At 41.0% G+C, this 21,053-nt stretch overlaps 1 protein-coding gene across 5 annotated transcripts in view; it reads left to right on the top strand.

The window, feature by feature from the left end:
* Window positions 1-21,053, top strand: part of PDE8B (phosphodiesterase 8B) — a 254,927-nt gene that overhangs the window by 138,258 nt on the left and 95,616 nt on the right. For 3 of the 5 annotated variants that reach the window (XM_070468576.1, XM_020902681.2, XM_020902684.2), the window contains exon 2: window positions 3,349-3,408. In XM_070468576.1, coding sequence (XP_070324677.1) covers window positions 3,349-3,408 — 60 coding nt within the window. The remainder of the gene's footprint in view (window positions 1-3,348; window positions 3,409-21,053) is intronic. The other 2 variants (XM_070468574.1, XM_070468575.1) reach the window with 1 other exon arrangement.

A 21,053-nucleotide genomic window follows, 5' to 3' on the forward strand; every position in this document is an offset into this window, starting at 1 on the left:
CTGGTCTCTCCTTCTTCCCATCCATGACCGACTTGTTTCCATGAAGCCTTCTTCGATCTTTGTTGTCGTTCAGTCACTCAGTCGTGTCCTACTATCTGCGACCCCATGGACTGCAGCACGCCAGGCCTCCCTGTCCATCACCAACTCCTGGAACTTGCTCAAACTCATCTCCATCAAGTCAGTGGTACCATCCAACCATCTCATCCTCTGTCATTCCCCCCTCCTGCCCTCAGTCTTTCCCAGCATCAGTGTCTTTGGTCTCCCCACCTGCAAAGTCAGAAAGATGATCTCATTTCTCTCAACCTCAAAGCCTTAGGCGAAATGTCTACCCATCAGAATTCTGTATCTCACTGAACTTTCCAGCCAAAGCCAATGATAGAAATATGCACGTCAGCCAGTTCTGAAAGAGTGTCCCTCTCATAGACCCTCTCGGAATGAAAAGGCGTACTCCCGGTTGCATGTTCAGGGACCTAGGTTACTGGCTTGATTTCAGCCAAGGTGAAAGTATTTACACCATGGAATCAGCAAATGCTACAAAATAGGACTTTTCTTTTTTCCTGAAGAGCCAACTCATCTGAGTGTGAACTGGTGACCCTGCTCCGTGTGTAGGTGACTGTGCACGCACCTGTGTGCACACGAGTATTTGACACAGTGTTAATACTGGACCGTTAGGAGGGCACGTTGGCCAGCAGTGCTTCCTCATGAGGCTGAGGGGAGAGCTTGTGGTCGAGGTGGCTAGGAAGTGTGTCTCTCCCCTCCTCCTCTCCTCTCCAGAGCTGAAATTGTAATACCCATGAGCCCACCTCCTTCTTGCTTCTGTGTCCTTGGCAAACGTGGTGACTTCCTGGAATCAGAGCTAATACGCTAATTGAGGATCTGTGTATCTGCAGTCGCTCACAGTTCTATCTCCAAAGTAGAGAATCTTGGCTCAGCTACACAGACGTCAGTAAATGCTCTCCTGTTTCTGTTCATAATCTGTTCTCTTGGCAATGGGTGAGATGCAGGCAGTAAGACTCCCAGGGCCAAAGGAGGGCTCTGCAGACTGCCACTGCCTCTGCCCGGACCTGCTGCTGCCCAGGCCTCGGGCCAGCGCTCAGAGCCCGGGAGGAGAGGGTCTGCTTTGGTGGGGATAGCTGCCTCTCTTGGGTGTAGCAGCCAGGGTCTGACAACTGTGAGCACAGACCAAGAAGGCAAGCCGAGAGGCAAGACGGAAGTGTGGGTTAGATCCAGAGGAGCTGAGAAGCGAAGGCCCCTGGGCTGGTGGCGAGGGCGACCTGTGTTCCCAGGGAGGGCGCAGGGACGTGGGGCCGGGTGGAGATGGGAGAGAGAGGCCTTGGAGGGGGCTCCGCAATGCTGCCAGGCCTCTGCCAGGCTCGGCCTCAGGTGCCAGCCTCCGGCCGACCTGGGTCAAGTAGAAGTTACCATACTGGATGCAGGCAGGGAACTCTGTGGCTCCGGAGAAAGCTGGAGGGCCTTTCCTATAGACAGCAGGAAAAAGATCTTCTAGGTTGAGGGTTGCTCCTGAATCTCCGAGCCGTCGCTCAGTGGCCACGGCCTGCCTCCTGCCAAGGTCACTCACGTGAAAGGGCTCGGCTTGGGGCTGGGGGCCACGGGACTCCCACAGTCATTACGTGCTTTCTTGGCAGAGTTGAAGATGGCCCATTTAATGACCTCATGCACATCTTGGTTCCTTCAAAGTATGTAGGTATGTGTCCGTTTAGGGGGCAGTCTCTGCGCTTCCCTCAATCCCTTAGCCTTCCAGTGTGAGTCACTTTTTACTTTATTCCTTTTAAACTCTTGTTGATTTATCATTTTATCTATCTTCCGTCCCTGGGCATCCCTCTTCAGGGCCAGTTTTGCTGGAGCAACCACAGGAGGCCTTGTTGGTGGGGGGCGGGCGGGTAGGGATGGGGGCTCCTGGGTAGAAGCAGTCTACCCAGCTGACATCACAGAGTGCAGAGATAGCTCAGGTTATCAATCAGATCTATCTCTCTGTACCAAGTTGGTTTCACTTCTTAATCATTAACTTTTAGTAGGATTCTGGCAGTTGCACTATTTTTGAAGAGTCGTGTCTGTTTCAGACCAAAAAAAAAAAAAAGCAAAACTGCTCAGGGTGAAGCTGCATGAGGGGCCAGCGTCCCAGTGATGCAGGAAGCCTGGTGATGCTCCTCTTCCAGCGGAATTCTGGGTCTGCACACGTATGCTGGGCGTGGGTATCAGTGTAGATACCGTGCAGGATGTAGCTTTGCTTCAGTTCAGTTCACTCACTCAGTCATGTCCGACTCTTTGCAACCCCATGGACTGCAGAATGTTAGCAGTTCATGGTCAGTTGTTGGAGAAGATTCACACCATACCCATCAAAAGTTAAAGGGCGAGAAAGGGAAATATTTAGTCTTCAGAATCTAATTTAAAGAAAGTTCTGCCTTTATCGTTTACCTGATAAAAAAGCCTCCTCTGACCCTTGGGTCCCTGTGGTGTCTCTGGTCCTGTGAACTCTGAAAGTGTCCCATCCGACTCACGGGGGCCAACCTAGTGTGTTGATTGCAGGATAAGCTGCTAAGCAGAGGCAGAGTGACTGCAGCTTCTTAGAGAAAAACAACTCTGGATCCATGGCGGTAAGGCAGAACCTTCAATCCAGCAATTTAAAACGAAGATACGTATCTGCTCTCTGCTTGCAGCCAAAGGCAGTTAGCTGGTGTGGGCCAGTGAACACCAAAGCTCGTTCCTGGAGTCGTGGGGCAGAGTTCAGCTTCTTGTGGTCATGGTGTGGGGTTATTCAGTTTATTTGAGGAAGTGCAACTGAAATGAATAATTTAGTCATGATCAACATAGATAAGAGTGAGCTGTTTATTCCTTATTTTAAAACATGAAGATAAAAAATAAGATCTAAATATGGGAACAGCTGTTAAAAACATTGAAATGCTTTAGCTTCCACGTATGAGAGAATTTCTTTAGAAATTTCAGAGGAGTAACAACCTGGCATTATGTGCAGCATAGTAGGTGCTCAGTAAATAATCAGAGTTTTTCCTCCCAGAGAGAGAGAGTAAAGAATAATAAGTGCTTATTATAAAAAACCATACACTTAAAAATAACCTGAAATCTCACCACTTAGCATTTGGGGATATATCCTCCCAGACATTTCAAGGCATATAAATGTATGTGTACTTTTGCAAAATCAGAACTGTATTGTACAGGATGCTTTATCAACTGTCTCCATGTCATTAGATTGGATCCTTTTATTTAGCGGCAAAGTAGCATGATATAATTTCCAGTGTCAGGAAGAATGTGTCAGTTTCTGTAGCTTGTGACTTGACACATCTCACGTGCTTTCTTTTTTTTTTTTTTTAGCAGGTTTCTTCTGCGGAGGTACGCATCGGGCCCATGAGACTGACACAGGATCCTATCCAGGTACACCTCTGTTCCTCTTAGGGTCTCGGTTCACAGAGCAAGTAGTTATGGGAGCCCCATCTCAGGAGCGCGCCTCAACTACAGCAGATGCCACCCTTGCTCTGAGATGCACACCCAGACATCCATACATGCTGTGTGTCTGTGTGTCTGTGTGCAAATGCTTGTTTTTATTAATGTCATACTTGAGATTGTTTTCTTGAAGAAAACACTGCCCCATTTGGAGTATAATGTAATAGGTAGGTTGATTGCATGGTGGGTTGTAGGGAAAAACAATGCTTCACCAAAAAAACGTGTCTGTTCTACATGCCGCTCCCGCAGTGGAAAGAGAAGAAGCCATGAGCGGTCAAGGGCAGGCTTTGCCATGAGCTGCAGCTGGATGGGAACCCTGGTTCTGCCCTTTCCAGCTGTGTGACCTTGGATGTATTGCTTCACTTCTCTGCCCAGTAAAGAAGTCTGTAAAGTGGAGATGGTGATGCCTCCCCCTTAGGAAATTATGAGTTTCCTAAGTTCAGTGAACTAACCTTCAAGTGCTTGGGACACTGCCTGGTGGCGGAAGGTGCTCAGGGATGCTAACTGTTGTCCTGTGTGGCTTGGGCCAGGCAGCCTTTTGGGCTGTTGGACACCAGCGCTAACATCTGCAGGGAGAGAAGGGCCAGCAGCTGCACACTAGCTCCCCTCTAACTGTGACTGCACCTGTGTCCCCCCGCAGCCCCCCCAGCTGCACGTGCGCCCTGTGGGGAGGCAGGTATGAGAGGTGTGTGTGAAGTCCTCACCTGCGTCTGCATCTTCCCGGGAAGGCTTGCGTGGGGCCGCCTTTCTCCTTGTGAAACTGTCGCTTGTTAGCATCTGGAAGCTTGCTCTGCACTTCGGACAAGTAAAGATGTAGAAAACATGTAAACAAACCAATTACCACGTAGATGAAAGTGAAAAACCAACCAGAGAAATGTGCTGTTTGATTTATGAGTGATTGGAAAAGAAAATAATTTAGTGTTGCTTGGAAAAGGAAATGCAAATCTGGGGCAGGGGGAGTGAAACAAGAGATTTAAGCTTGGGAAAATTGGATGAAACAAATTTAGGAGCAGAGAGAGAGGGAGTGAGAATTTATTAAAATAAACATAAGCCCCAACTATTTATATAGAATACAAACAAGTGGAAAATTCCAGTATTCATCCTAGGGGCATGGGACTTTGTAGTCCATTTTGAATAAAGGCAGTGACAAAGGTTCTGATATCAGTATTTATTCACAAAGTAATATCCAGACGCTTTCTTGGATTTGTGTGGTTTCAGATCACTTAGTTTAATTTACCTTCATTTTTCACGCTGTGCTGTACTGGCAATGAATGCTCATGATAAGGACATCTCATTTTTATAAAATACTCTCATTTTTGTTACATTTGTTAAAATGTAAAGTGTTTCAAATATTCATAAAAGTATATGTTTATCCCCATACCCACTTTTATCAAATATGCAAATTTTATCAAGTATGATAAATTTATTTTATCAAGGATGTCCTATTTGTTTGAGCTTATTTTAGAAACAAGAGCTTACAGATACTTTATAAACTCTATTTTTTTCCCTTTGCCCTCCTCTCTCTTCCATAAAAGTAACCACTATTTGGAGATTGATTATGATAGGTATTTGTGTATTCTGCATATCTATGTATCCATTAACACTTTATTTTGAATACATTAAATTTTATTTGAAAAGTGTCATGCAGTAGTCATCATTTTTAAATTTTTCTTCATCATTTAGTGTGATACCTAAGAATCTATTGCCTAATCTAAGGTAACAAAGATTTACTCCTTTTTTTTCTTCCTTTTTTTTCTTCTAGGAGTTTTATAGTTTTACCTCTTATAGTTAGTTCTATGATCCATTTTGATTTAAATTTTGTATATGGTGTGAGGTAGGGCTTCATTCTTTTGCATATGGATGTCTGGTTGTGCAGCAGCATTTGTTGAAAAGAATATTCCTTCCGCCATGAAGTTGTTTTGGTACCTTTTTCTAAAATCATATGGCTTTAATTGTGAGGGTTCATTTCTGGATTCTCAAGTCTGTTTCATTGATATATGTCTGTGCTATGCCAGTACCACACTGCCTTGATTTCTGTAGCTTTGAAGTGTGAATCCCCTTTCTTATTTTTTAAGTTTATTTTTGCTGAGTCCCTTGCATCTTCATACCATTTTCAAGACCACCTTGTTAATTTGGGGAGGGGAGGACCAGCTGGGATTTTGATAGTGCTTGCATTAAATCTGTAGATCAGTTTTTGGACTATTACTATATTAACCATTTCATCTTCTAATCCATTAATATGTTTTTCTGTTTATTTAGATTTTCTTTTAATTTTTTCATCACTGTCTTATAGTTTTTGGTGAATGTGTTTCCTATTTTTGTTAAATTTATTCCTGAAATATTTTATTTATTTGGTACTATGGCAAATGGAATTGTTCCCTTACTTTTATTTTGGGTTGTTCATTACTAATGTATAGAAACAAGATTTATTTTTGCATATTGATCTTGTACCTTGCAATCTTGCTGAACTTATTAGCTTCTACATTTTTGTAAATTTTTTAAGATTTTCTATATACAAAATCATGTCATTACTACTTTCTTCCCGATCCAAATGCCTTTTACTTTATTAGCCTTATGTCCTCTTGAAAATTCAAAACAAGTGTATTTAGTTTTATAAGCTACATACAGACCTGTGTTTAGTTTTATAAGATACATCCAGATCTTTTCTTAAAGCTGTCCCATTTTACACTTTTATAAGCAATGTGAGTTCTGATTACTCCAAATCCTTGGTACTATATGTTTCAGTCTTCTAATTTTAGCTCATCTACTAGGTGAGTAGTACTGACTTATGGTAACTTAATTTGCATTTCTCCATGACTAATAATGTTGGGCCAATTTTTAATTTGCTGCTTAGCCGTTTGAAAAATCTTCTATGAATGTTTATTTTAGTTAAGTCTTTGGCTCCTTTTTAGTTGGGTTGACTTCTTAAAAATTACTGCATTGTGGGAATTCTTTACATGTTCTTGTCCAAGTCCTCTGTCAGATTTTGAGAATATTTTCTTCTAAACTGTGGCTCTTCTCTTAATTTTCTTTTTTTTTTTTGTTCATTTATTTTTATTAGTTGGAGGCTAATTACTTTACAATATTGTAGTGGTTTTTGCCATACATGACATGAATCAGCCATGGATTTATATGTGTTCCCCATCCCTGATCCCCCCTCCCGCCTCCCTCCCCATCCCATCCCTCTGGGTCTTCCCAGTGCACCAGCCCTGAGCACTTGTCTCATGCATCCAACCTGGGCTGGTGATCTGTTTCACACTTGATAATATACATGTTTCGATGCTGTTCTCTCAGATCATCCCACCCTCGCCTTCTCCCATAGAGTCCGAAAGTCTGTTCTGTACAACTGTGTCTCTTTTTCTGCTTTGCATATAGGGTTATTGTTACCATCTTTCTAAATTCCATATATATGCATTAGTAATTATTTCTTTCTTTTTTTTTTTTTTAGTAATTATTTTTACTTTTGTCTTTATTCCCTCCTTTTGATTTTTTGGATTAATTTATTGTCTTATTCTAAATTCTAAAATTTATTTCTAAAGTCACTTTAAATTGAAGAAGTCAGTAATTTCAGTTTTTGTTTGTTATGAAGTGTTCACTGAGTATATCTTTGGCTAGAGTTCATAGACTCTCAAGTGTACTACTATTGCATTTTCTAGTATTCCTATTTATTTTTACTTTATTTATGAAAGAATTTAGTTAGTAGACAAAAATTTTAACTTTCAAATCTTTTATTGCTTGTGTTCAGAGAGTCTAATTTGTACTCTTGCTTCTTTGGGGAAATATATTGTCATTTTCTTTGTGGCATTTGAGGAAAAGGTGGATATTTTCATAAATTTGGATTTTGAACAAAAATATTAGTTTTGATGTAGTCTAATTTATCACTCCTTTTATGGTTCTGTGTTCTAAGAATCTTTAATCCCAGGTTGAAGATTATTTGTTTTCTTCTGGAAATTTTATTGTTAAATTTTAATTTAGATCTATAACTCAAGTTCATTTTTATGTATGGTGCAGTAAAGAGGTTAAGGCTCTTTCCCTCTCCATATTGACCAGATGGTGGTGGTGGTTTAGTTGCTAAGTCATGTCCAACTCTTGGGACCCCATGGACTGTAGCCCTCCAGGCTCCTCTGTCCAGGGGATTCTCCAGGCAAGAATACTGGAGTGAGTAGTCATTTCATCCTCCAGGGGATCTTCCCAACCCAAGGATCAAACCTGGGTCTCCGGCATTGCAGACAGATTCTTTACCGTTGAGCCACCCAGGAAGCCCCATTATTCTAGCTCTATTTGTCGAAATGACTGTTCCTTGCTCCACTGAATTATCACTTGATGCCTTTGTTACTGATTCTTTGATACTTGTTGCAACTTGTTTGGCAGCCAGTAAGTAATGTAGCCAGTTTTTAAATTTTCCATATAAAACTTTTTAAAAGATATATTCCTATTTCTGGAAGACAGGCTTCTATATCTGTGAAATTAATTCAACTTAATTAATGATGCTATTCAAACCACTTCTATCTTAACTTTTTGTGTTCTCCCAGTTTCTATTGTAATGGATATGTCAATAGCCTCAATATTTTCTAAAATATTTTCTGATGTTTTGAATCTGCCATGTTAATCTGTATCCAAGTTCTAGATTTGTGTATGTTCTTGGTAACTGTTGCTTTTATATAGTGTCCCTCTTTAAACTTCTACCTTAATTTATATTTTATTTGTTGGTAATATGGTTGGATCAGCTTTCTTTAGTTAATATTTTCCTGATATATCCTTTTCTATCTTTTCACTGTCAGTTTTATTTATAACTTTATGTTAAATATCCCTCTTATATGGAACACATAGTTTTATTTTTCTAAAACCTATTCTGATAAACTAACTTTAGTAAGTAAGTTTAATCTGGTTACACTGAGTGTGATTATTGATATAATTAGTCTTATTTGTATTTTCTATTTTATTACCCTTTTCCCCTTGTTTCTACTTTTTGTTAGAATGGTTTTCAGAGTTACCTTTTTACTTTCTCTGTTTTAGAAGGTTTAAGTTAGGCTCCTACTTTAGTGGTTTTCCTTAAATTATTTTTAATATGTTTGCTTAGCAGTCAAATTTTGTAACAAAGTCTCAAGTATACTATATTTCTGTCCTCTCAAGTATGATGTAGTCCTTTGCAGTATTTAAATATTCTATAATGGCCTCACTCCCCTGTCACAAAAATAGTTGTCTGTTATTTTGGACTTATATTTGGTATGTTAAAGCATAATAAAACATTTTAAATTTGTGCTCATAAGCTATGAAATATAGTAACTAATAAAATTAATGCCGTGGATCCATCACCCAGCATAAGAAGTGGGATGTTTCCAGCGGTACCATGTACCTGCCTGGTTCCTGTCCCGTGAGTTTGGCCCCTATGACAGCAGCTAAAAGTAGTCAAGAGTCCCGCTCTGAATGAGGGGCAGAATAATTAAGAAACTCTTTTTTAAAAAATAAACTCAAGAGAATAACCTACAACCCAGATTACTGTACCCAGCAAGGATCTCATTCAGATATGAAGGAGAATTCAAAAGCTTTACAGACAAGCAAAAGCTGAGAGAATTCAGCACCACCAAACCAGCTCTTCAACAAATGCTAAAGGATCTTCTCTAGACAGGAAACACAGAAAGGTTGTATAAACACAAACCCAAAACAACAAAGTAAATGGCAATGGGACCATACCTATCAATAATTACCTTAAATGTAAGTGGGTTGAATGCCCCAACCAAAAGACAAAGACTGGCTGAATGGATATAAAAGCAAGACCCCTATATATGCTGTCTACAAGAGACCCACCTCAAAACAAGGGACACATACAGACTGAAAGTGAAGGGCTGGAAAAAAATACTTCATGCAAACGGAGACCAAAAGAAAGCAGGAGTCAGAATACTCATATCAGATAAAATAGACTTTAAAATAAAAGCTGTGAAAAGAGATAAAGAAGGACACTACATAATGATCAAAGGATCAATCCAAGAAGAAAATATAACAATTATAAATATATATGCACCCAGCATAGGAGCACCGCATATATAAGGCAAATGCTAATGAGTATGAAAGGGGAAATTAACAATAACACAATAATAGTGGGAGACTTTAATACCCCACTCACACCTATGGATAGATCAACTAAACAGAAAATTAACAAGGAAACACAAACTTTAAATGACACAATGGACCAGCTAGACCTAATTGATATCTATAGGACATTTCACCCCCAAAAAATCAATTTCACCTTTTTCTCAAGTGCACACGGAACCTTCTCCAGAATAGATCACATCCTGGGCCATAAATCTAGCCTTGGTAAATTCAAAAAAATTGAAATCATTCCAGTCATCTTTTCTGACCACAATGCAGTAAGATTAGATCTCAGTTACAGGAAAAAAAACTATTAAAAATTCAAACATATGGAGGCTAAATAACCCACTTCTGAATAACCAACAAATCATAGAAGAAATCAGAAAAGAAATCAAAATATACATAGAAACGAATGAAAATGAAAACACAGCAACCCAAAACCTATGGGACACTGTAAAAGCAGTGCTAAGGGGAAGGTTCATAGCATTACAGGCTTACCTCAAGAAACAAGAAAAAAGTCAAATAAATAACCTAACTCTACACCTAAAGCAACTAGAGAAGGAAGAAATGAAGAACCCCAGGGTTAGTAGAAGCAAACAAATCTTAAAAATTAGGGCAGAAATAAATGCAAAAGAAACTAAAGAGACCATAGCAAAAAACAACAAAGTGAAAAGCTGGTTTTTTGAAAAGATAACAAAATTGACAAACTGTTAGCAAGACTCATTAAGAAACAAAGGGAGAAGAACCAAATTAACAAAATTAGAAATGAAAATGGAGAGATCACAAAGACAACATTGATACAAAGGGTCATAAGAGACTACTACCAGCAGCTCTATGCCAATAAAATGGACAACTTGGAAGAAATGGACAAATTCTTAGAAAAGTATAACTTTCCAAAACTGAACCAGGAAGAAACAGAAGATCTTAACAGACCCATCACAAGCATGGAAATCGAAACTGTAATCAGAAATCTTCCAGCAAACAAAAGCCCAGGACCAGATGGCTTCACAGCTGAATTCTACCAAAAATTTAGAGAAGAGCTAACACCTATCTTACTCAAACTCTTCTAGAAAATTGCAGAAGGTAAACTTCCAAACTCATTCTATGAGGCCACCATCCCCCTAATTCCAAAACCAGACAAAGATGCCACAAAAAAAGAAAACTACAGGCCAATATCACTAATGAACATAGATGCAAAAATCCTTAATGAAATTCTAGCAATCAGAATCCAACAACATAGTAAAAAGATCATACATCATGACCAAGTGGGCTTTATCCCAGGAATGCAAGTATTCTTTAATATCTGCAAATCAATCAATGTAATACACCACATTAACAAATTGGAAGATAAAAACCATATGATTATCTCAATAGATGCAGAAAAAGCCTTTGACAAAATTCAACATCCATTTATGATAAAAACTCTCCAGAAAGCAGGAATAGAAGGAACATACCTCAACATAATAAAAGCTATATATGACAAACCCACAGCAAACATTATCCTCAATGGTGAAAAACTGAAAGCATTTCCCCTAAAATCAGGCACAGGACAAGGGTGCCCACTCTTACCACTACTATTCAACATAGTTTTGGAAGTGTTGGCCACAGCAATCAGAGCAGAAAAAGAAATAAAAGGAATCCAGATAGGAAAAGAAGAAGTGAAACTCTCACTGTTTGCAGATGACATGATCCTCTACATAGAAAACCCTAAAGACTCTACTAGAAAATTACTAGAGCTAATCAATGAATATAGTAAAGTTGCAGGATATAAAATTAACACACAGAAATCCCTTGCATTCCTATACACTAGCAATGAGAAAACAGAAAGAGAAATTAAGGAAACAGTACCATTCACCATTGCAACAAAAAGAATAAAATACTTAGGAGTATATCTACCTAAAGAAACAAAAGACCTATACATGGAAAACTATAAAACACTGATGAAAGAAATCAAAGAGGACACAAATAGATGGAGAAATATACTGTGTCCATGGATTGGAAGAATCAATATAGTGAAAATGAGTATACTACCCAAAGCAATTTATAGATTCAATGCAATCTCTATCAAGCTACCAACGGTATTCTTCACAGAACTAGACCAAATAATTTCACAGTTTGCATGGAAATAAAAAAAACCTCGAATAGCCAAAGCAATCTTGAGAAAGAAGAATGGAACTGGAGGAATCAACCTGCCTGACTTCAGGCTCTACTACAAAGCCACAGTCATCAAGACAGTATGGTACTGGCACAAGGACAGAAATATAGATCAATGGAACAAAATAGAAAGCCCAGAGATAAATCCATGTACCTATGGACACCTTATCTTCTACAAAGGAGGCAAGAATATACAATGGGAAAAAGACAACCTCTTTAACAAGTGGTGCTGGGAAAACTGGTCAACCACTTGTAAAAGAATGAAACTAGAACACTTTCTAACACCATACACAAAAATAAACTCAAAATGGATTAAAGATCTAAATGTAAGACCAGAAACTATAAAACTCCTAGAGGAGAACATAGGCAAAACACTCTCCAGCATAAATCACAGCAAGATCCTCTATGACCCACCTCCCAGAATATTGGAAATAAAAGCAAAAATAAACAAATGGGACCTAATTAAACTTAAAAGCACAACAAAGGAAACTGTAAGCAAGGTGAAAAGAGCCTTCAGAATGGGAGAAAATAATAACAAATGAAGAAACAGACAAAGGATTAATCTCAAAAATATACAAGCAACTCCTGTAGCTCAATCCCAGAAAAATAAATGACCCAATCAAAAAATGGGCCAAAGATCTAAACAGACATTTCTCCAAAGAAGACATACAGATGGCTAACAAACACATGAAAAGATGCTCAACATCACTTATTATCAGAGAAATGCAAATCAAAACCTCAGTGAGGTAACATTACGCACCAGTCAGAATGTCTGCTATCCAAAAGTCTACAAGCAATAAGTGCTGGAGAGGGTGTGGAGAAAAGGGGACCCTTTTACACTGTTGGTGGGAATGCAAATTAGTACAGCCACTATGGAAAACAGTGTGGAGATTTCTTAAAAAGCTGGAAATAGAACTGCCATATGACCCAGCAATCCTACTCCTGGGCATACACACCGAGGAAACCAGATCTGAATGAGACACGTGTACCCCAGTGTTCATCGCAGCACTGTTTATAATAGCCAGGACATGGAAGCAACCTAGATGCCCATCAGCAGATGAATGGATAAGAAAGCTGTGGTACATTGTGTGATACACAATGAAATATTACTCAGCCATTAAAAAGAATTCATTTGAATCAGTTCTAATGAGGTGGATGAAACTGGAGCCCATTATACAGAGTGAAGTAAGCCAGAAAGAAAAACACCAATATAGTATACTAACGCATATATATGGAATTTAGAAAGATGGTAACGATAACCCTATATGCAAGACAGAAAAAGAGACACAGTTGTATAGAACAGACTTTTGGACTCTATGGGAGAAGGCGAGGGTGGGACAATCTGAGAGAATGGCATCGAAACATATATATTATCAATTGTGAAACAGATCACCAGCCCAGGTTGGATGCATGAGACAAGTGCTCGGGGCTGGTGCACTGGGATGACCCAGAGGGATGGGATGGGGAGGGAGGGGAGGGGGGGTTCAGGATGGGGAACACATGTAAATCCATGGCTGATTCATATCAATGTATAGCAAAAACCACTACAATATTGTAATTAGCCTCCAACTAATAAAAATAACTGGGGGGAAAAAACACTCAGAACCAAGGATGCCTCTACTCCTGGGTCTCATTCAAGCATAATTTCAGGCACTGATTCATCCAGTTCAAGTCCATATGCTCAAGACTCCACAGCAGGTGTTGTCGGGAGGAAGGAGCCACAGGATGACCCGTGTCCGCCCAGGGAGTCCAGCTGGTTGGTTTTATCATCTTTTACATTTTCATTGGTAGGGCAGTTATATCTAATCAAGTATTCTTGTGCTTCTGATACTGTCATTGCAACCAGCTTAGAAAGAGCCTAGAACCTTAGTTTTTACATTTTATTTCTTGGGGAAAAAAAATACCTGCTCTGTAACTTCACTGCCTTGCTGAAAATGTTAACTGTGTCAGCCGGAGCCTGCAGGACTTGGGAGGAACTTACTTGAGCATATTCCAGGATGTGGTTGCTTTGGAGGGTGCTTCTGAGGTCACTGGGGGAAATTTGCTCCCATGTGGTGGCCAGGCAGTGTGACATGGGCTGGTGGAGCACTGTTAGGGGTGGAGTGGGTGGATGTGCCTTGCGGAATTGTAGAGGACGGCTCTCCTGGGTGAGTGCCTGTGACTCACGGCAGGGTGTTTTCCAGTCTTAGCAGAAAAGAAAAGTAGGGGAATATTATGAGGCAATAGATTTTTATCAACATGATGCCACCTGGAAACCAAGAGCCCTTTCCTTCATCAATGCCTGGAGCATGTGCACTTTCCAGTGTGTGGAATTGTTTCTGCTTAGACTGCTGCTGCCCCCACCGCTCAGACTGAGCCTTCCAGCTGGCCTTGGAAGCAGATCCTGACTGCTGTGACCTGAGCGTTCTCCCAGCAAGACAGCAGTTTCCTTTAAAGCTTACACTTCCATATTGTATGGACATGGATTTCCATCCCTCACCCCGGAACCATTATATATTGGAGACTTTATTTGGCAGTCCTTTGGCCATGTGGGAAGCTGATCTTCACATATTAAGTGATGAAGTGATGGAAATGTTCAGATTCAGTAGCTCCCTGTGGTCAGTGTCTTCTCCCTTGTCTGTCCTGATTGCTGGTACCAAGTCGTGGTACCAGCTGGTACCACCATGGTACCTGATTGCTGGTGCTCTGCCCAGCCAGTGTCATGGAACCACAGAGTTGTTAGCGATTTTAATTGTTAGGGTCCAGTATTTTAAGGGTAAAAACAGGGCATGTTACTTACGATTATACAGGCTTGAGGGTCAGGCCAACCACGGTTCAGATCTTGTTAGCTGCTGACTGGGTTGTGTCTCTTAACCTTTCCATTCCTCAGTCCCCACATCTGTAAGTAGGGATAATGCCCACCTCCAAAGAAAGATTTGTGAAAGGATTACTAAATGAGGTAGTGTATTTAAAGTCCTTTCAGTATCATGTTTGGCCCTTAAATTCTCATCAAACTGTAGCTACTTGAAAAAGCCCTCACTTTGCACAGTTCCAGTATACACAAATTTCAGAGCTTAGTCAACAATAGATAACCAAAAAGATGTCTTAAACAAGGTATATGAGCATCACTTTCCTACGGACATTTAAGGAAAGCTCCCAAATTGTTTTCTCCAAATGAATGGACTCCACCTATGATCACATTGGCCAGTTGTTCAGTGACCACTTACATACGTGGCCTACTCTTAGGAGCTCCTTGTTCCCTGGCCTTTGCTTAAAGCCGAACCAACTATTCTGAAAATTAGATGTTTAATTGTGGACATTGACAAGCCATTTGGAGACATGTAGGCATATCCTTTCTAGAAAGAACACTAATAATGATGAACACATACACTGTCTGCAAGTTAAGGAAAAGTTAGTTTTTTTTCTCCTCTTTTTTGTGATTACATAGTTTCATTCTCATTTAACTGTCAAAGACAGCTTATTGCTGTCCTCAGAAAGATAGTTTTCCAGACCTTCTTGATAAAACATGTCAAAGGAACGGTTATAATACTTCCAACACAGCCCAGGGACATCAGAAAGATCACTGAAGGAGGAGCTGGGGATTATGGGTCTAGCTCTGCCACTGCTTTGCTCAGGGAAGTTGCTGCCCTCATCTGTTGAATGGGGCGATGGTCCCTTCCTGCCCTGAAAACTCCTGAGAGTCATAGTCCCTGTTCCTTTCATTGCCTCTAGGACACCCCCCAGGTCACCTGCAGTCTGGCTGCTACCCCTCTGAAACCTCTTAAACCAGACCCTGCACTTTCCCCTGGACCCTGCCCTGGGTTACCCATTACTTCATCAATCTGGCCTGGGTTGAAAGATGATTTAAACTTTGCAATTCCAAAAGATGTAGGTAGAAATACAGGGAGGCCCAGCCTGTCATTGTGAGGTTTTCATTGCTATATTTGAAAAGCCATATCCCAATGGCACAGCAGATAAAAAAATCAGCCTGCAATGCAGGAGACACAAGAGATGTGGGTTCAGACCCAGGGTCAGGAAGATCCCCTGGAGGAAGGCATGGCAACCCACTCCAGTGTTCTTGCCTGGAGAATCCCCACAGACAGAGGAGCCTGGCAGGCTACAGTCCATGGGGTCACAAAGAGTCAGACACAACTGAGCACACAGCACGCCCTTTACTTTTCACAGTTTTAGCACACACAGACTCGGTTTAACTAATGCCTGGTCACAAAGATTGCAGTCACGTTGGTATTTGAACTGTGATCATTGCATCAAGTCGGTACAAACTTTGCTGGTAGTTCTTCAGTCCACAAGTCATTACATAAATTACAAATGTGCAGCATGATCAGAGACAGATGTGCAGCCTGAAGAGTGCCAGTCTCAAGGCTTGTTTCACTGTCTCTGTTAGTTCAAGCATAGACAGCGAAATGTGCCCCTTTATTTCTCTGTGGGAACCTACGTGACATAACACAAAAGTTGGTGATCGAAGGAGGAAGTTAGTCCCCCAAGATGAAAGCGTAGTAAAGAAATGGGAGGTGATAATGCTAGAAGTGAAAGGGCAGTGTAAATGGAGTTAGAGGAGAAAGCTGGCTGGCAGGGTTGACACTGCTGCCAGTGAGATATTCCAGGGTGTAGCCAGGGGAGGTTAGTCTCAACGCAAGTTTAGTGAGCTAAGTGAAGAAAGCAGCTGTGACGAAAAGGATGAAATATCACAGATGAAGTGATGCCAACAGAAAACTGCACATTAATTAAAGGAACTCTGGGGACATTTCATGACGTCGAAAGTACAGAGGATGAAATGTTGGAAGTTTATCCACACTTGGGAGTTTGTAATTCACCCAGGCATGAAGAGGCTCATACACTTCATACAGCTGGAAGGAGGCAAGCACTGTTCAAACTGCTCAGTAAGCTGAGAAACCTCAGAGTCTCAGTTTCTAATGTTTCAAAGAAAGTGCACTGAATGTTAATTCTACATTTTTCATCTCCCTGTACATTTATAAGCAATAATAATGTTTTTATATGTTTTGATGATACTTCTGAACACCATAGAACAGTAGCTGTGACCATCATTCAGTTGCTCCGCATGGTCATTCGTATGGTCTGGTGCTCCCGTGCAGAGCGGGCGCTGCCTGTGTGTGTGTTCCGATCCTGGACAAAACCTGCGTTGGCCGAGATCTGCTGTAGGCCCAGGCTTCCCCACAGGCCTGCTTTTAGTCTTCTGCTCTCTTGCTGTGTTTGCAGTAGCACAGTGAGGTTGGTGTCACAGAACTGCTTCCTTTTCCCATTCTGCTGCGCCTGGATTCCTGCCCTGGATGCCCTGCCCACGCTCTGTGGTCGCTGGTTCGTAGGGCATCCCTCGTGCTTATCTGCTGCCTGAGCGTCTGCCCTGCTCGGTCCTGGGGGCAGACACTGGACTCTGGGTGTCTCTGTCAGCTTCTTACTCCCAGTTCTTATATCTCGTGTGATAGGTCAACAGAAGTATTCTTCAAAGGAATGTTCCACATACTATTTAGAGCAGGTGAGAGTGAGTTTACTTTTACTCTATAAATAAAAAGCAATATGCTTTTTTTTATTTTCATTTTTTGGCCACACTGTGCGGCATGTGGGATCTTAGTTCCCTGATCAGGGATTGAACCTGCGCCCTCTGCATCGGAAGGTAGAGGACCGCCAGGGAAGTCCCGACTTCGGCTATTTGCTTTTGTTAATTATTTTTTAAAAATCATTTTAATCATAAAAATCATTTAATGATCATTCCTTAAAAATCATTTTAAGGGATTTGCCTCAATCAATGGTCAGTAAACATTTACACATTGACATGTTTAACAAGAAACTAAATACTCATACATAAAATGATAAGTTTGAAGAGGGACTATATCACATAAGGTTTTTTAGGGGTTACATTCTTTGGTTTGGAGTAACAGTTGCCTTTTACAAAATAGTAAATGAATAAGAAATGTATTAGTGTATTTGTTTTTCCCCAGAATCCAAGGAATAGTTGAAAGCTGTGGTTTAGAAAGGGTGGCAGTGAGCCATTTCTGAGTATTTTGACAGAAGGAATTTGAGGTTCTTCCTTTACTCTCTCTATATTAATGGCTCATGGGTCCTAATTCTCAGCCTCTGCGTGTCTCTGTTCAAATTTCAAATTCCCAAAAACAACAGAACTAGCCCAGTTGTGGCTAGTTAGGGGCAGAGAGCACAACTTTGGTTACTTGGGTATGCCGTCTTCCTAGAGAAAATAGAATTTTCCAGATAGGCAGACCTTAACAAAAATGTCATGGCTATAGTACTTTAACATATATGTGTATATTTTAATTGCCATAGATTTTCACTTTGCTTAGGAGTTGAATCATTGAAAAGTAGTCTTTCTGAATTAATCTTTTATAAATGGAAAGAGTTTTGAATAGTACCTAGAGAGATTTTCCTAGTGAGTACTTTTATAAATATTCTTGTTTTAGTATGTAGACTTTAATTTTTAATCAGGTAGGGTGAAGCCAACAGAGTAGGTGCAACTGTCATTAAAAAATAGTTTATTCCTCACAGTTCCTGAGAGGAGGGGGCAGGCCATGCAGGACCCCAGAGGGAAGCACTGAGGTCAGTTGGAGGCAGGGAGTATGAGTGGCAAAGTGTGGGAAGGAGCTGAGATTATGCTCTCTGTGTGAAGCGGTGAGGCAGGGATGGCAGGGTAGTCAGGTTTGACTGGTTGAATCACTCATGAGATGTGTTGGGCAAAAGGACTGTCCCTAGTTGTCTGGTACCTGGCCCTGGAGTGATTTAGGACAGGTGGATAGTGGTCCAGAGGGTTAGCGAGTGGTAGAGGTGGTAGGAGCACGACTCTGGATTGGTTTGCATATGGAAAATGTCTTCCTAGGCAAGTCCTTGGCTTTCTCTAGGCATCGGAGACTGCGCTAGCCTTCAGGGGTATCTCTCCAGTGTCAGCAAGGCTCCAGACATCAAAGCATTAGAAATGCAGAAGTTAACATGGCTAAGACTATACACTCCCAATGCAGGGGGCTCAGGTTTGATCCCTGGTCAGGGAACTAGATCCCACATGCCACAACTAAAGAGGTCACATGCGGCCACTGAAGATCCTGAGTGCTGCAACTAAGACCCAACACAGCCAAATAAATTTAAAAAAATTTTTTTAAGGCGTGGTTAATACAAGTCCCTACATGTTCAGTTGGTTTGTAAGTTTCCATGTGAAATCCAGCATAGCTTCCCTAAGTGCCTGCAAGGCATTACACAACGGGGCCCTCTGCTGGGACCTCCACTTCCTGTCCCTCTCTCTTGCCTTGCCCTCAGTCACGCTGGCTTCCTTGCAGTTCCTTGAATGCATCAGCCATGCATCCCACTGAGGGGACCTGTGGATCTGTTCCCTCTTTGTGGGAGGATTTATCTTTAGTGATCAGTTTGACTTTTCCATTTTCTTTGGGCATCTGCTCGTATGTCACTTCCTTGGTGAGGCTTACCCTAAGCACCCTACTTAATACTGCTCCCAGCAGCCTCTACTGTTTCACCTAGCACTTACCACTTTCAGCATTCCATATCATTTGTTTATTTATTATACCTGTTGTTTGAGGTCAAGAGGTCATCTTAATTTTGTTAGCATACTCTAAGCAATAAAAAATTATGTCTACACATAGTAGGTGCTCAAGAATATTTGAATAATGACATTATTTTCCCAAAAGTGGAGCACTCCAGTCTTTTAAGGACACATGAGACATCAGAGATTAATACCTGTGTCAGTGGCCAACACGGGAATACAGTTAGGGTCTTATTGCATTCGTCAAATGTTGTTGTTTAGTCACTAAGTCATGTTCGACTCTCTTGCAACCCCGTAGACTGTAGACCATCAGTCTCCTCTGTCCATGAGATTTCCCAGGCAAGAATATTGGAGTGGGTAGCCATTTCCTTCTCAGGGGGATCTTCCTGACCCAGGGGTCAAACTCATGTCTCCTGCATAGCAGGTGGATTCTTTACCTCTGAACCACCAGGGAAGCATTAGTCAAATATTGAGGCATAAATGTATAAAGGAAATATAAAGTGTTGAGATTCTTGCTTAGCAATCATTATTCAGCCAGACAGATGGGACAAGAGGTTCTGTCACCCTCTCTGACGTTTAGCCTTTGCATATTGAGTTTCTCATGGTACTAGTACAGCTACATCAAGTTAAAGGCCGGTGACTTTTTCTACAAACCAATTTATTCCACCTGACTTTTTTCACTGTAGCTCCATTGTTAACAGTTCCATTTGAAGGCTTTCTTTTCACTATCAAGATCCGGAAGGCTGAGTCCCTCACTTCTCTTGGAAGAGCTGCCTCCTGCTTCTTTCCAGGAGTAGGTCTGTAGCGAAGGTTCTGGGGGACAGCCTTGCCTGAGGGCTGAAAGATCCTTGCCCACAGTGAGCCATGAAGAAGGGTAGCTGCCTCATGTTTTACTGGCATGTGATTTCAAGCCATGTGCTAAAAGAAAATGTCAAAATCATGCTTAAAAATATGATTTCTCTTCTGGAAACATGGCATTTGAGAAAACAGGAAATGATTCAAGCGGTGTAGAACAACTGACATTTATGATGCATTCAGATGTTTAATGATAAAGGATTATTGGAGAGCTTAGGTATAAAATGGTATTGTGGTTTTCTTTTTTTAGAAAAGAGGTTGTTTTTTTTTTTCTTTAATAGATGCATATGGGTGAAATATGTGGGATTTGCTGCAAACTAATACAAGAGTTGGAAAGTGGGTAGGGATAGCATTGAGGTCACATTGGCCAGGAGTTGCTTATTGCTGAAGCTGGGTGATGGGTCCATGAGAGTCATTATACTATTGTTTTCATTATTCTATATATTGTCAGTTTTCAGTTAGTGAAGCATTTTTTTAAATGTAGTGGTAATTATTGACCGATTTGTCTTCTTTCTGATTTTGAGTGAAACACATTCACCCTTTCATCATGAAGATTGGTATTGACTATGGGCTTAAAGGACCAGAAACTTCCCTTCTGCTCCTAATTGTTTAAATGAGAACTAAATGGTGAAGAATGCTAAATGCTTATCAATATCTTGAGATTATTAATATATGTGCTTCTTATTCGGTCTATTGCCTTGACGTAGCCTTACTCTAGTTGATGGTAAAAACCCTCTGGCATTTTGCAGAAACCCTGTGCATAGTTATCCTGTCACTCAGATGCCACCCAGCAGAGGGTCATAGCAGGAAGGAAGCAGTCAGGTCTTTCCTGCCCTGAAATTCCCCTCAATTCTAGTGGGGAAGAGAGACCATACGCAAGCAAATGAACAAGCTCAGGTGCCGGTGTGGCCGTCTCTGGCATTGTGGCCCCCAGGGGGCCTGGGTTCCAGAGCCCAGGGAA

The sequence above is a fragment of the Odocoileus virginianus genome, chromosome 6 (assembly GCF_023699985.2).
Source record: "Odocoileus virginianus isolate 20LAN1187 ecotype Illinois chromosome 6, Ovbor_1.2, whole genome shotgun sequence".
Lineage (NCBI taxonomy): Eukaryota > Metazoa > Chordata > Mammalia > Artiodactyla > Cervidae > Odocoileus > Odocoileus virginianus.